The sequence below is a fragment of the Haemaphysalis longicornis genome, unplaced genomic scaffold (assembly GCF_048455015.1).
Source record: "Haemaphysalis longicornis isolate Haplotype H1 unplaced genomic scaffold, Haemaphysalis longicornis Haplotype H1 scaffold_12, whole genome shotgun sequence".
Classification (NCBI taxonomy): Eukaryota; Metazoa; Arthropoda; class Arachnida; order Ixodida; family Ixodidae; genus Haemaphysalis; species Haemaphysalis longicornis.
The window spans coordinates 77,543,046-77,559,969 of NW_027526225.1; the positions used below are offsets into that span (position 1 = coordinate 77,543,046).

General features: G+C 46.5%; 1 protein-coding gene across 1 annotated transcript in view; it reads right to left on the bottom strand.

Annotated features, from left to right (window-relative positions):
* Nucleotides 1–4,193: 4,193 nt before the first annotated feature.
* The window catches only part of LOC144161685 (carboxypeptidase M-like), a 32,521-nt gene continuing 19,790 nt past the window's right edge, over nucleotides 4,194–16,924 (bottom strand). Inside the window, exons 6-8 of the mRNA XM_077692310.1 lie at nucleotides 12,869–13,045; nucleotides 9,597–9,739; nucleotides 4,194–4,301 (exon numbers count right to left, since the gene is read on the bottom strand). Coding sequence (XP_077548436.1) covers nucleotides 4,194–4,301; nucleotides 9,597–9,739; nucleotides 12,869–13,045 — 428 coding nt within the window. The remainder of the gene's footprint in view (nucleotides 4,302–9,596; nucleotides 9,740–12,868; nucleotides 13,046–16,924) is intronic.

Sequence of the window (16,924 nt, forward strand, 5' to 3'; positions counted from 1 at the left end):
TTGCGAGATGAGCGCTCGCAGTCGATCATCTGCTACATGTATCTCCCGCGAGCAGCGCGGAGACGGACTTATAGAGTCATCCGTTGCGCGATTAAACGCTTCTTCGAAAAAAATACACAGGGGCCTGCAGAATCTAGCTAAAACTGAAATAGGAGGGCCTTATCAGATACCGAACTCTTCTAACTACACCTTTTATGGCTTGTTAACTTTCTGTATTCTTCAAAAAATGCGTCCACCGAATGATCAGCTGCTTGTTGAAGTCGCTAAACAAAAGGAAAGTTAGCGCGCACGTTGTGTGTGGGATTACGAAAACGTTTATCCCTTGATTATCGTGATTTCGCTCCGCATTTGTACACAACGCCCCCAACTATTGCGAAATATCAGTGCATTTTGCATCTAGTTGGTCCGGTGAGTCCTACCTTGCTTAAGTTTCGACAAACGTCCTTAGAATTTCCGAAGCTGCATGCTGCATGCTGGGTTTTTTTCTTTTGTTCTGTTTCTTCCGCGCTTGTCAGACCATTTATTTTTCCGGGGTTTCCTTAACTTTTCTTGGTCCTTGATAACGCGTGGGTGGGCACATATTTAACGAACCACTGCGTTGGAATATACTTAAAAATTTCGCGTGGCTTATATTCCCATAAACAGCCCAAGTTATTGTCAGGTATTGGGTAATCACATCCCCGAAACATATGTTCCGCCGGCGTGTATACAGTTGCACCTCGATTTAACTAAGTCACCGGAACCCGCAAATTATTTCGTTAAATCGGGAGCTTCATAAAATCGAGAGAACGACAAATTTCGTTCGAGAGAACGGCAAATTTATTGCCACGAGAAATAGCTTGCGATTTTCGCCTAGAGAGAGAGAGAGAGAGAGAGAGAGAGAGAGAGAGAGAGAGAGAGAGAGAGAGAAGAAGCTCTTTGTTAAAGAAGGAAATGCAGACAGTTTTGACAACATGCGTAAGTCGACATGCTACTCTGAAGAAGGGGAATGGGGTAAAGATAGATGAGTGGTAAAAAGAGTAATAGGGGGGAGGAGGAAAAAAAAGAGATGGGGTCATATAGAGGGACAGGTGGCGTAGCATAGACTGTCCGCTTAAGGGGGGCTATAAAGTCTCAGCGACGCCAATATCGTCAAGATAGCCAAATAACGCATCCAGGACTTTCCGTTGAGATGACGGAGAATGCCATGGTCCAAGTAGCAGGCTTAGCGTAATTGGTCCAGGATGAAGACATGTCATCCTCTGCTCTAACCGGCTCCTTGCGTCAGTGTAGGCGGAGCACTCTAGGACATGCTCGACGGTTTCGGGGGCGCCTACGCGCCCTTCTTCAGCAGCGTGAGCACTCATTTCTCGTAGCTGACCAGTGAAGTCAAAGCGTCCTCGACACCCTCGTGTGCCCCACCAAACCACCTCAGAAGGTCAACGGCGGCCATTACCTGGCTTGGTGTGCTCTCGGGAGCTTCGACAGTATCCTGTCCGGATCATTCGCATCTTCAGACTCATCTTTTGCGCCGAAAACAAGCTGCACTATCTCCTCGTCGTCGAGAACTCCTGTTGTGTCAGCGTGCGCATCTGCGTCGGCGTTCACGAAGTCGTCAAAGTTCTGATCTGCGGCCACCTCGTCACGCCGACGAAGCTCTTCCCAACCACTGGGGCGATGCCTCTTCCTGCTCGTGAAGAGGGCTTGTGCAGCCCGCAACACGAGCTAACAGCACACTGCCACGTCGTGTGCTCGCACTGCGCTGGCAACACGCTGTCAGACATTCTGGACGCCATAAATTTGGAAAAACACTTTTTCTATGCATCTTTTTTTCCCGGAATGCTTCGTTAAATCGGGATTGGCGGCGAAGTTTGTTTCGTTATTTCGATTTCGTAAAGCATTAAGCGTAGAGGCAACGGCGGGAAGAATCCAAATTTGTTTGGTAAATGGGAAATTCGTAAAATCGGGTTTTGTAAATCGAGTTATCGTTTTTTCCGAGCTCATCACGTGGCGAAATCGCACACGCAAGCCCGGCTGACGCTGGGTGCTCCTCACGAGGACTATGCTCACGTGCTCCGGGTCTTTTTTCTTGGTATTGTTTTCTAGTAACGCTCGATGGCGGAACTGGAAGCTTAAACAGCTCTGCGGTTAAAAATCGTATTTTCTGGAAGACACCCATACCGCAGAACAGAAAACCCTTCCTCGGTGTCCAACAATGTTCAGGTGCCGCGAAAAGCGAAGACGCGCACGTTACCCCGTTGCAGATGCATCCAGTCTTCCTAACACCCACAAAGCTACTGTCGAGGCTGCGCTGTTTCGTGGAGCACGTACACGGTAGAACAACACAATTCCGAACACGCACCACCACCGTCGCTGACGCCCCTCCTTCGTCGCCATCTCCTTCCAGCGTGATTTTTAAAAATGTAACTCCGGCTGAGACGCGCACTGCAAGAATATCGCTACACGTCGGCAGTAGCGTGCCTCGCCGACACCCCTCGCAAGTTTTTAGGCATTCGTTGGTTCGCGATTTGAATCGCGCTCCGCGTGAGTCGAGGAATGCGTTAGCGCAAGCAACCGTGTTAGTCTCGAGGCTTTCCATTTTTTTTCCATTTCGTAGTCGTAATCCTGTACGCGACGATGCATGCGCTCCAGCGAGGTGTCTACGTCTGTATTTGTATTTACCACCGGGGAGGACTGTCGTCTCGGTGTCTACCTTATAGTTGGAGCTTAGTTTTGAGCCCCGAGTTTGAAAGTTATGCGTAGCGAGAACTTAAAGCCCCGTGCGAGGCTGCTGTTGCGCCGAACGAATGCGACGGTAAAAGTGAAAAGTTCTGTCTTCCGCAAGATTCCTTGTAATAAGCTCTTCCTCTCTGTTCTTCCTCCCTCTTCCTCAGACGTTATTTGCACTTTTCCACGTAAAATTGCGCCGACGAGGCGACGCTCAGTGGAAGCAGAGCGTAAAATTCTTGTCGGGGGATGTAATCTTCGCGAGCAGCTAGCAACAGTTCAACACAAGTAATCCCCTCTTTATGCAGAAGGGAGCGAGTAGCGTTCTAGTTTTAATGTTTATCATCATCATGGGTACACTTCTGCGCCTAAAATTTGTCAATTTCTGTCTATTCCAACATGCTGCATGATTTAAAAAATAAACCGTGCTGTTTTCATGTCTAGATATTAGCGTGTAGCCGCTCCAACGCCGAAATTGGAACGAATAATGTACGCGTTTTTATAAACATACTAGGATTACAAGATTGTGCGTATACGTTTTATTGATATGCTTAACAAGAAAATGTACATCATAGCACTGATACTGAGTAGCAGGTATTCAGATCATTATTTTCACCTTCTTTATATATCACACCAATTTTTCCGATTTTCATGTCGTTCGAAAACGCAGCAGTTGGAGGTGCTTGTATCGTAATACATATTCGCCCATACATATTTCGCTGTAAAGCTAAAACATATTCTACTTGTAAATGTGTATGTATACATCGGCTGAGGTTTAGCAAAGAAACGGTTATAGCGATTTTAAGTGCAATGCACTGCTTAAGCGACCCTGAACCTGCGTCCACCGGCGATGTCCGCGCACGTGGAGATGGGCGCGCGCAGCCTGGCCGCTGACATAGCACATACCCACGTGAGGGATTGGCCAGGAATCTCCACGTCTTCCTTGGCAACGGGGGGAGATGGGCGCGCGCTGCCTGGCCGCTGACATGGCACATACCCACGTGGGGGATTGGCCAAGAATCGGGCGTGAGAAGGGCTAATGCACCCGCTTAAAGGAGTACTGACACGAAATTTCAAAGCTGAGATCCGCTCTAGCAATCAAGTACAACGACAACACAAATAGGTGTCTGTGAATAAATGCATCTTTCTTTCTTTGTAGTTGTGTGTGTGTGTGTGATCTCTCTTTCGCGAACATTACCGAACCGCGCAAATTCAACTCGTGCATTCGCACTTTCACATTCTTCCCCTCGGGGAAATGCGGGGAATTTTTTAGAACAAATGTACATCATTTGCGAATATATGCACTTCACTGACTAATAAAGTGTTGACGGGCGACACTTCGCGATATTAGCTGAACTATGCGTGCCAGAAACTTAGTCATTCTCTATTACTTTTTTTTAGAAAAATCATAACTTCATTTCATAATTGATGAAAAGAAAGTAACGTTTCATACGGGGAGAAAAAAAAGCTGTTTCGTAGTTATTCGTTCACAGTTCGTGTTTGTAGCCGGTGTAAAGTTTGACTTGGAGCGTTGTTACGTGGCCCTCGTTGACCTGAAAGTCCATGGCAGCTGGTAGGTAGCCGTCAGCGCTGACCTGCGATGCAAGCGATCCAAAAACTAAATGTCAGCAGATGCTTACAAAGTCGGGCGAATACAGTTGCAATTTTGGTGACTGTTTACACACCCGTGTTATCTATAATTGTTTTTATGTATCCATTTTTATTTATTTGGATGCTTTCCATTTCCGTACCCTTTGCAGAAAGAAGGGGTAAAAGAGCAACTAAAAAAATTACACCATCTTCCCGTGGGGAACCATGAGGAGGATGCGAAGCATCATTGGGGTTCCGTGTAGGTTCCAGTATGTTGCCGTTATGTTGTTTCATTTATCGGAACACGAGTGGGAACGTAGTGTGAACCCCCATGTAGAGACAGAGAAATGTAGAGAAACGTAGAGACCGCGAAGAGACCGACACCCGCGTTACCTGATCGAACACCTCCTGGCTCTCATCATCATCATCATCACCAGCCTATCTAATCTACGCCCACTGCAGGGCAAAGGCCTCTCCAATTATTCTCCAATTACCTCGGTCCTGTGCCAACTGTGACCAATTTATCCCCGCAAATTTCTTGATCTCATCTGCCCATATAACTTTCTGCCGCCCCCTGCAACGCTTGCCTTCTCTAGGGATCCACTCTGTTACCCTTAATGACCAGCGGTTATCTTGCCTTCACATTACATGCCCTGCCCACGTCCATTTCTTCTTCTTAATTTCTGCTAATATGTCTTTAACACCAGTTTGCTCCCTGACCCACTCCGCTCTCTTCTTGTCCCTTAATGTTACACCTATCATTTTCCGCTCCATTGCCCGCTGAGTCGTTCTCAATTTAAGTTGAACCCTCTTAGTGAGCCTCCAAGTTTCTGCCCCATAGGTGAGTACCGGTAAGATGCAGCTGTCATACACTTTCTTCTTCAGCGACAATGGTAGGCTGCTATTCATTATCTGAGATTGTCTGCCATATGCACCCCACCCCATTCTGATCCTTCTAATTATCTCTGCCTCGTGGTTGGGATCTGGGATCAAAACTTGGCCTAAGTAGATATATTCGCTTACCACTTCCACTGCCTCGCCACCTATCTCAAACTGCTGTGCTCTCCCGAGGTTATTTATCATTACTTTAGTTTTCTGCATATTAAGTTTCAGGCCCACGGTTCTACTCTGTTCGCCCAGTGCGGAAACCATGCTTTGCAATTCGTCCCCCGAGTTACTTAGCAAGGCAACGTCATCAGCAAATCTGAGGTTACTGAGGTATTCTCCATTAACCCTTACTCCCACCCGTTCCCAATCCAACGTTCTGAATACTTCTTTTAAGCATGCTGTGAATAACATTGGAGAGATTGTGTCTTCTTGTCTGACACCCTTCCTTATAGGTATTTTACTGCTCTCCCTATGGAGGATGATGGTAGCTGTAGACCCATTGTAGATATCCTACAGTGCTTGAATGACTGCTAGGGTTTCGACCGAGTCAAATGCTTTCTCATAATCTATGAAGGCTATATATAAAGATTCAGTATACTCAGCGCACTTCTCTATCACCTATTGATCGTGTGAATATGGTCCATTGTTGAATAACCTTTACGGAACCCTGCTTGTTCTTTAGGTTGACAGAAATCTAAGGTTGCAGAGATTCGGTTGGCGATTACCTTGGCTCCTGGCTCTGGTCTTTCTTTATTGCGTTCTCGCGCTCCTACCCCGCTTCCCGCCCTCTTCTTCCTCTTTTCTGGTTGAGCTGCAAGGCGCGTGCCGCTTCCCGCCACAGCTTTCCCGCAGGAAATTCAACATCCTCCTCTAAAGTTTTCAGTTCGTCGTTTCCGTTCACGTTCAGCTTCGCGTGCCTTCGTTGTATCAGTAGCTTCCTAACGTAGTTAGAATGAGTGAAGGACATCAGGCGCGTTCGTAGCACATGTTCCCGTCTCGGTTTGTTGCGCAGTGGGAAGAGCGCCACGTACCTCCAGTTGTGGCCAGAGAGTCGTGGGATCGAAACCGGGCGCCGCCTAACTATTTCTTTTTATAGTGGGCTGCACTGACGTCAGCCCAAACGCTGACGGGGCTGAAGAGACGCGCATGCGCAGTAGAGTGCGGACGGCGGACAACTACAACGACAACGAGGGAGGGAGGGACACAGCCCCGAGCATGAGATGCTTAGCATCTAAAATGAACGAACTGTTACAACTCTTGCAAATGTAGGGATTGAACGTTGCAGAGTCGGTGATTGATTCGACGTCGGTGGAAAGGTGGTTCATGTTCTTGTTCTTGGAATGAAGGAGTCACTGTAACGATTTGTTCGGCTAGATGACACGCCTACTTTAAAACTATGATCGAAACGGGGCGGAATGTAGGAGTGTAAAATAAAAGTTTCTTTTTTAAAGATGGATTACAGTGATAATGTTTGTGAAATTGAGAAAGGCGGGAGCATCTACGACGAAGCAATCAGTCTGTCAAGTTCGGAGCTTTTTTTGTCGCTGTGAGTCTGGCATAACGTTAATATTTGCACACACAAAAAACGGGATGCGCGATTTTGAGCGGCTTCAAAAGTGAGGTTCTATTCTCCACATCCACGTTTATCTGTACATACAACGGCAAAAAGCTCAGCCAACAGTCAAGTACGTCAGGGAGAGCATAGGCGAAGTACCATTTAAGTTACACCGAGGCTGTATGCCACCCACCTCCCCCATTTCCTGGTAAATCTATGCGTGAGCGCAGCTTGTATTTGGGTGGGGTAGCCAGCGCCGCCTCGCAAACTTCGGAGTTAGCAGGGCAACGTTAAGGATCTCCAGGTGGCGTTAACTGATCCGTGGAGCCATCCGCTACTGCGCGCCTCATAGTCCAAGGGAACTTCAAAGGGTAGTATTTTTTTCAGCATTACATTTCAAGCGTCAAAACGTTTGTGTACAAGCTACAACCCCCGCGCCAACATTTTTAATGACTGAAGAAACTACAGCGCGGCCGTAATCCGGCTTCGTTGAAATCCGGCTCGCTTATACCAGGATGCATTGGGCCTGGTTCCGGTGGACAATCTCTCCGCCCCAACGTCTCAAGGTCGCCCACGCAGCTCTATATTACATTACTTCAAAACAAGTGCTCGACGATCACGTCACTTGATGCGAACTGGCAGCCTTGTGTGTATAATTAGGCGAGGACATGGCAAAGGGTCGCTTACTCAGGGGTATTCTAAGGCCAACCCATTGAGCTGAGTGAATGTAAGCACACGCTACGTCACGTAACATCTTATCATGTTCTTGACTGAGCTGCGAATGCGAAGTTAGAGATGATCTCGTCGACTGTGCCTATTGGTGCTAGCAAAGCCCAGTAATAAAATGGCTGCTCTGAGGGCGAACAGCATCGACGAAGAACAAAGCCAGGAGACGGCATGACGTCTCGCTACCAGCTTTCGCAAGCCCACATCCGTTGACGCCGCTCCTTCGGCTGTTTCCCTTCCCAGAGCAGCCAGGGTCGGCCCAGCACGTGACCCACAGCATTTTTTGTAGCGTAAGCTACACTGGCCGAGGTTGAGCAGTTTCGCGTGGGCCGTGAAGGGCCGTTCTGCGCAAGCGCGAGGAGCATTGGATTGGTTTGGATCGGATCGGATTGGATTGGATTGGCTTGGCTTGGATTGGGTTGGATTGAAATCCAATCCAATTGGAGTACGGGTGTGTAGAGAATTGGATCTGCACATTCGCCGGTCTGCGCATTCCAGAGGAGTGACGTCATAGCCGCGGAAGACGCACTGGCGCCGGCGCGTGCCTAGCTGTGCGCCTCCGTTGCTCAGTAGCTAAGTCTGACGCTGTGCAGGAGCCGCTTGATAGCCGTTTCGCATGGCTCCTGGAGAGCCGTGCTGCGCATGCGCGAAGAGCAGTGACTGGACTGGACTGGATTGGATTGGATCGGATTGGAAATCGTTTTAGCAGCAGTAAGCATAATAATCAGCTAATCCTATACAACCAGGAAACCTACGAATAACCAGCTGAACCTTAGCTCACGCTACGTGTATCCTGGCATAGCCCAGCTAAGCCACTGCTCATTTTTCTTTTTCTTTTCTTTTTCTTGTAACTTTATGCCTGTGGCTGTTTGGTTGCAGGTATCTTTTAGCAAACCCCTCTGTATTCGTGCGTTCGGCGCTCTCTTGTCCGCGCGTGGGTGGTGCTGGTATAATTTGCGATATATTTTCCCTGGTTCACAAAAGAGGTTAGGGGGAAATGATTGCTGGAAAAAGGGGCTCAGGGTCAAGTACGTTGCCCCAGAAACTAACATGAGCGTTCAACGGTTAGCAGTGTGTCAGCAGCGCGCGGCGGCCAATACATCCTACCACGCGCTGTCACATGGCAACGTCACGTGGTACAGTGGCGTCTGGACCGGCTTTGGTTTTACTTTTTACTACTACGCTTCACGCTTATGAAGTGGCGCCATCTCCTAACTTTTTCTTCCTCCATGGCGAAGCAGCTTAAAATATCAACAGCTGCTCCGCGTCGACTTCGAAGAGTGAGCGATTCGGGCAGCGTGACGTCGGCGTGTCACGTGAATGCGCTCCTTTTTCAGCCGTTAAGCTCCTCTCGCGCGCTTCCTCCACACTTGCAATTCAGGGGGCGAGACTGGATTAGACTGTATTGGACTGGACTGGACTGGACTGGACTGGATTGGATTGGATTGGATTGGATTGGATTGGACTGGATTGGACTGGATTGGACTGGATTGCCGAACCTTAGCTCACGCTACGTGTATCCTGGCATATAGCAGAGCTAAGCCACTACTAATCTTTTTTGTAATGTTGGCTTTGCTGCAAAACGTTTCCTCGCAGGACGTCGTGTCTGTCACTGGTGACGTGACAACAAAGCAAATACTGCAGTGGCGCTGTAAACCAATTCAATACTGGACTGTGAAAAATAATGCTGCCGCACAATTCGTTACACTATTCGTATCTCCTTTTTTTAAATTTCTTGTTCTGGAATACCGGATTTGCACGACCCTAACGCGCACCCTTTTTCGCTAAGAGTAGCCTTAAAATTTGCGCGCGTGTTACAATCGGGCTTGAAACCTAAATTGGACGTTAATGTTGCCCGCTTTATTTTTTATGCCACCAGGAGCAGGGCAAGAAAGCTTATGACAAGAAGAGACTTTGTTTCCCCAGCTGCATGCGTCAAATAAACTTCCCTTTGCCAGGTACGTGGTATCATGTCTATTACGCCTTCTCGATAGAAATTGGCTTCAAAACATTTTTTTTTTCACAAGTAAGCCTAGCTGCGCGTTGAAATCGGGGGCGCGTTGAAATCGTGCAAATGCGGTATGTTACGCTGTCGTACGGGCTGGTGATTCCTTGCAGAGCGCGTACGTACCAGAAGCAAGTAAAACCCTGGCAGAAGAATCCTCCAGAACTCGCCGTAAGGGTTTGTTCGGAACCCGATCGTCCTGTTCTGGACAGTGAGGAGAGCTCCGGCTACAGGCTCTCCTCGCCGGTTGACCACCGTTCCCCGCACGCCTGCGGAGGGCGCGAAATTTAAAGAAAAGGTGGGGGAAGAGAGTGAGGTTTTGATGACAGGAGATGTAGCGTTATGTGAGCCAAGTGGGATGTTTTTAATGCTATTGCACTTTACAAGCAACGTGACCTTTATTATGTAAAGCCTCGATTTTTTACTGTAACGTATATACAACGGGGAGAGGGCCGCTATTGAATCGTGTTCGTTTTACTGACTCGGTTTCTGGGTTTCCAGTACTAACACTAGCACTTGTGTACCATATATAAAAACTTCGAACAAGAATAGAGATGAGATACCCCAACTGGTGGTGCTTCCATGCGATCATTGAACCTAGGCGCGGTACTTGCAGAAGCAGTATATTTAAGGCGGACTCATGTGATCATATTCCTATGGGATTTATTAATTCATGGCTCATGGGCGTAAAAAGCATCGTGTACCGATACAAAAAAACTAATTTGTTGATTTTGTCCGAACATGGTTATAAAAAGGCCAGCGGGATTTTTTTAAGTTGCAACCCTCTGGACGTGGAATTAAGTTCAATTTTTAAGCACTCGCATAGCGCTGGCCATCTGTTTGGACTTCTTGCAACCCTGCGCCTCCCACAAAAGCCCATGTGACCGATGAGCATCGTTCATACCTGGTGAGATGACGCTTCCCATGGGTGAGAATACCTTCCCTCACATAGTCCGCCTCCATGGCATGTTCTCAACGCAATCTCATGCCGAAAGCAAGCTCTGTTTACAACCCGGCACTCTTCCTCATATTATATTAGAGTGCAAGCGAAACCCCTCCCCCCTCTTCCATCCCCCTTCCCACCCCTGCACTGAGAGAGAACCTGGTGACTGGCAGCGATCTGGATGCCCAGACACTTTTGGCCTCCAGAGCGAATGCTGCCCGCTCATCACATGGCTGCCTCGAGTGGGGAACCGCTCCCACTTCACCGCTGAAAATAAAACGTTTCCCACTCACTGACTCACTCACTCACTCACTCACTCACTCACTCACTCACTCACTCACTCACTCACTCACTCACTCACTCACTCACTCACTCACTCACTCACTCACTCATTCACTCACTCACTCACTCACTCACTCACTCACTCACTCACTCACTCACTCACTCGCTTGAGCGCACCATCTTGGTGCAATTCGTTCAGCGGGAGTTGCAATAAAACAAGAGTTCAAGACGTTTCCCATTACCACCACACGTTTCCGGTTGGAGGTCATGTGTTGACAGCAGGCACGAGTTACTAATTGTGTACCCCTTCACGATGAACTAGCGAATTATGGCAACTAAAAGTAACTGAACATGTGTCATTATTCCCACACGGACATCGCCGGGTACCACAGCTAGTTTGATCGTACTCCAATGGTACTTATTAATTATTGGCCACCGGGCTTAAAAAGCATCGTGTACCGATACAAAAAGTTTTGCCCATTTACGAAAATATTTCTAACGGCCTAATTTGCTCCTTTTGGAATTATATCATTGCCTTACCGAAATTAAAAGTAAACAAGAAACACATTTTGGTTTACCTAGTTCTCACTAGATGGCGCCAGCTGTATAGCAAGCGAAAGTGGGATTTCCATATTCCAGTACAGAAGTAACATATTTCCGATATAAAGAAACTAGGCCGTACGGAGCCTTTACAGGGAGGGATCTGCATAACTTTTCGTATTGGTGCACGATGGTTTTTACATCCGTGTGTCATGAAGTCGTACGTTGCATAGGAATGTTAACAGGTTAGTCCCCTACACCTGTTCTACACGTCCGTTTCAAAAGCCTTCGGAAGGGATATTTGTCTATCGAGTAACCCATTGTAAGTACATACAGCGCACTCTAAGGTGGCCGTTCAACTGTCAAACGAGGTTGCCGTGTAGCACAGGTATTAAAGGGGCCAGGAAGACAAAACACAAGTTTGGCCCATTGAAAATACTGCTTTGTCCCCATAACAATAATACCAATTTTATCGCGAACTTGAAACAAATATTTACATGAGATATAGAAAACAGATGAAGCAGTGGCGAGTCCACAGCCAGTTTCCGGCAATTTCTCTATGACGTCACAGAATCGTGTGTGTGCGATTCGCTGCCGCCGATGACAGCCGCCGCCTAGAAATGTGCTTGGTCAATTGTAGTGGGGCCTCGAGTTCCGTTTCAATGTATCACTTGCATGCTAACTTGCAGTTGTCGCAGCGATTACAATGTTTTAGTGCTCGCGCATATTACGTCACTCCTGCCCGTATTACGTCACTGTGGCGCGATTTTCGAATGTTTATTAACACATTGTATTTTTGGGGGGTTATCGAACGTATTTCGTGGCTAGGACGGAGCTGAGTGAGTTACCAAAGGCTATTTCTTTCAAAGTGAACAGTTTTATTTTTTCTTCATGGCGCTTTTGTAAGCATAGTTGTACCAGGGGAGCTTAGTGAGTTACCAAAGGCTAATTCTTTGATTTCATTGTCATTTCATTCTGTTTGCTGCATCCTTAAAGGCCTGAGGGCATTACATAGGGGGGAGGGCAACAAATACCCAGTGAAAGTGTACAATTTGATGTAGACAAACAGTACACATTATACAGTAATAAACAGGCGTAATAATAACAAAGCAATAAAAGAACACTTTCACTGGGGTTAGATTCAAGATCAGGAACTAATTCGTGAAAATAAATACATACTGTACTCTGACGTAGTATACTTAAGTGTTTGGTTATTGAATGTAATCTAAGTGGGTTTCCAGCTTCCCGGAATTATGTTTGCTCAGGTATTCCAGAAACGTTGCTGGGGCTGGTGATTCCACGGTTTAACTGCGTGGGGGAAAAGGGATTCGTTCATCGCGGATGCAGGCCCGTTAAGTCGTGCAATGGAGTTCGAATGATTAATGCGGGAAGTGGTTCTGTTCGGCGGCTTTAAAAGTTTCAACCTGAACAAAGTTTGATTTTGTGTCCGTTGGCTCTTAATAAGCAATAAAAGCAATACCGTCGTAAAATTGGGGCCGAGGGAGTTACCAAAAGCTAATTCCTTCAGAGTGAACAACGTTTATTTTTTTATTCACGGCCCCCTCATACAGCAATAAAAGAAATATAGCTGTACCAGTGTCATGAAGCAATTCCCTCAAGAGCAACAGCGTACCCATATCAGCATGGCGTAGGAGCTTTAGCAGTGGCCGTCGGTTGTTCTCAAAGAGTCCCTTGAGGGAGCGTGGATCGTCGAACTTGCAGCATCCGATGTACACGCTCAGAGGCAAAGCTCCTTCGTAGGCGTACGTGTAGTCGGCCAGGCTGCCGCTGATGCGATAGAAGTTGGCGCCTTGGGTGATGGGGGGAAAACAAGATCAGAAGGAGTAATCCCATAAGGGCTGAGTTAGCGCTTCAGAAATAGCTTCTTACAAGCCTCTGCCCGGGCGCGTACACAGCCAAGCATGGATATTATGTTGCCCTTCAGGTGTTTACTCCGACCACTCCATGAGGTACATGTTGCAGTAAAGACATGGTAACGTCATTTATTAATGGGCGTGATCGAGATATGCGACCCATCGAGTATAAATGTTGGGACTTGCATTAAACAGGTGAACCTGGAAACCCCTTAAGTAGAGATTGCTTTCGCTGTTGTCGCCTTTGGTTCGAGCTACATTTTTAAGCTTGAGTAGCAACACCAAATCCGTGTTTCACGTCACTATTGAAATTTACCATCTCTTCCTAACGAAATTTTAGAGAACCGCGAAAGGTATATGTGAATTCAACCTTCGCTGAAGGTGCATCTAATCGATGGTCAAACCTTCAAAGACCCAAATCACAAACCAAGAACGAACCTACGACTTTTTCGCGCACTAAGTAAACGCATCTACGACCGATCCAAATGAATACCGCGGTACGTGGTTTATGGGGTAAAGGTAAAGAAGTAAAGGTAAAGAAAGGTCAAGGGTAAAGGTAAAGGGGTAAAGGTAAAGTGGTAAAGGGGTAAAGGTAAATGGGTAAAGGGGTAAAGGTAAAGGGGTAAAGGTAAATGGGTAAAGGTAAAGAACGAATCTATGACTTTTTCGCGTACTAAGTAAACGCATCTACGAGCGATCCAAATGAATACCGGTACGTGGTTTATGGGGTAAAGGTGTACTATTGTACTCCTTCATGATCGATGCGGGTGCTGTCTTAGATAGAAACATTCCTTTTCCGCGATATTCGAGTAACCGTATTGGCACAATGGAAGCCCGGTTTCACGCATGCGCCTCCTTGTTTCCAGGAATCTTAACAGAGCTTTTCGGTCGACCAACTGGTCTATGGGGAAATGCATTAGTTTTCCGACAGCCCACCATTGGTCCCACTACGATAGCTTGCGCTTTAGAACGTATGCTCCGTTACGACCTCGGTCGTTTGGCAATACATTTGGGGCTGAAAACATTTGTGACAGCGGAATTGCCAGAAACTTAACTTGGAGTAACTTTAAATTTCGTTAGCCTGAGCCAGTGCTTTTGTAAAATTAAAGCCGTTCCACTCATTGTGAAAGCTGTAGGAAGTGCAGGGCAGTGATTCGCCGTAACGGGCTGTAGCACCGTTATCCGCTCACTGCTACCACCCAGTGAAAGTCAAATTTCCCGCCTTCGTAGTGCTCGCGCGCCCCCTGCCTAAAACTGCGCCAGCGGGAGTTCCACTCTTTTTGTGCTTGCTTTTCCTCCTGCACGTGCCGGCGTTGAAGTTCTAGCATTATTTCTCTATGGTTCTAGTATAACCTCCTTGGTTGCACTTTTTTTTCGCTTATTATCGTAAGAACCAACCCAACGAGCGTTCCTCTCTAAATGAACGCGGGCGCCGGCGCTTAATTACGTATATTTTGCCTCAGATGTACCTACAGTTTTCTTTGCGCTAAACAACGGGGAGATATGACAAACGCCAGCGGTTCACGAGTTTCGAACTCGTATGAGTATATAAACCGCTTGGCTTTCGAAGCCTCGGGGTTGCGCTGCAACGACAGCCGTTACGACGGAATGCCGTCTGGCTCTATTTCGGCGCAGCGAGCGAGCTACGACGACAAGGCCAGCCCCTAAAGCCTTCTGAATTTGAAACGCTTCACGTGCCGGTGAAGCCATCTGCTAAACTTAAAACATTAATTCTGCCAAAGCTTAGCGCCAATAACGAATAGCGAGCAGCTGGCTTTGCCGCAAGGCGCGGGGCGCGTTCTCCTAGGCTTCTGCACATATTGTGCGCCTGGTTGGCTCGTATACCCGACAGCACATCTCTACGAAAAAATCTAGGCAGATAAAAGGTGCGCTTGTGTCGCGGTTATAGTAAGTGTCACGAAGGTGCCCCACGGAAGTCAAGTGCGCCAACGGTAGTCAACTGGAGTGTTTGCAAGTTTGCTATTATTTGCCTGTGTACCACTGCATTTCATGCACAATTTCTCTTCTTTTTGGTGTTGGTATCTTTGTCTTGTCAGAAGTTAAAAAGCGTGACTTGATTATGCTTTTTGTTATAAGTGTATATGTTGTAAGTTTTCAAGTGTGTTGTTGAAGAATTTCAGCTCCACATTCTTCCTATCGATAAATTAAAGTAAACTAATTTGTATAATTTTCGCTCTTATGCTTTGTGATAACTGTCATTTCACTACATTCCTGTTTCTGTTTTCTGCGCTGATATTTATTTACGTACCACCTCCATGTACAATCTGTTTGCCCACCTGCTATGGTCTCGGAATGAGACTGGCAGTATTGAAAATAAAATAAAAAATAAATAAATTCTGCCTTTCATTTCCATTCGCTGACTGCCCTGGACATTGCGGTACAGTCCTGCCATCTGGTTAACGCGGCCAAAACTTCATTTTCGTGGGTTGTTCAACCGCGATGACGCTGCCGCTTTTCATTTCCAATCGCTGAGAGCCCTTGATATTGCGGTACAGTGCTGCCATCTGGTTAACACGGCGAAAACTTCCTTTTCGCGGATTTTTCAACCGGGACGACGCTGCGTGTTTTTAAGCGAAACTTATATGCCTGTAGGCGTATGCGTTTCAGGCTCTATGATTTTTTATGCCCTAGAACAAAAACTCCCGATGCGCCACGTGTCTCTGAAGCGCCAAGCTTTCTATAGCGCGAGGCGTTGGAAAACAAACGCCATTGTGGTTCTGCTCTTAAAAAGCATTAGCAGGCGGTCAACTCACCAGCAAACCACGTGGTTGAAAACATGGTTTTGACCTGAAGCGTATTCGTCTCATCGCTTGGATATTCATTTTGAGATTAGTTTTAACTAGGCCCCATTTTCAAGCACGCAAAATAAAAGTGTGTGCGTGTATATATGTGCTCGTCTTGCTTAGGGATGACCGCGGTCAAAGCTAGAGATAAATAAAACTTACTCAAACCTTTCGCCTGAAATCTGTGTCACCTCTGTGTCTTGTGTTTAAAAGCTCCGCTGGTCACCTGCCTTCAGCGAGTGGAAAGGCTCATGATTTTCCAAATGCTCCACGAGAGGAAATAATTACGTCATCTCCGTTTTTATAGGTTCACCATTAACCAAGATTGATCGGGAAAAATAGATTTGCATGAAGTGGCCGAATAAGATGTAACAAACTGATACTACACAATGAATGATACTACACAACAATTTTTTTCCAATGAATGATACCACACAATGAATAAAGGATACTACGCAAATGAATTTTTCCTGTTCTGATAGTTAAGATATTCCTGGGTTTAATACTATTAAATGCCCGAACATGCTTCCTACACCGTTTGATTCATTTGGTGTCGATAAAATTATTAGCTGCTTAAAGATGTTTTTTGCTACTGGTTCGATAGAATCAATGTAAAATTTTCAAGAATACTTGAACGTTTTCTTCAGTAATACTTGGTAAAATGTTTTATCAGACTTTGCAGCCAGAACTTCTGCCTGACGACTGGTTAATTTGCAAGGTCGTTTCAGTTTTTAAATCCTGCAACAAGCACTCTTCACTAAAATACCGACCCATATCACTCACAAGCATTCCTTGCAAAATTTTCGAACATATTACATTCTCTAATCTCGTAAATTTTCTGGAATCAAACTCGTTTTTTAGTACAGCACAGCATGGCTTCCGTAAGCACTACTCCGGTGAAACGCAGCTTGAATCTTTTACGCACAAAATACGCGCTATTCTGGGTGACCATTCTACTGTAGATTGTATTTTTCAGACTTTTCGAAGGCACTCGACGAAGTATGTCTTAAA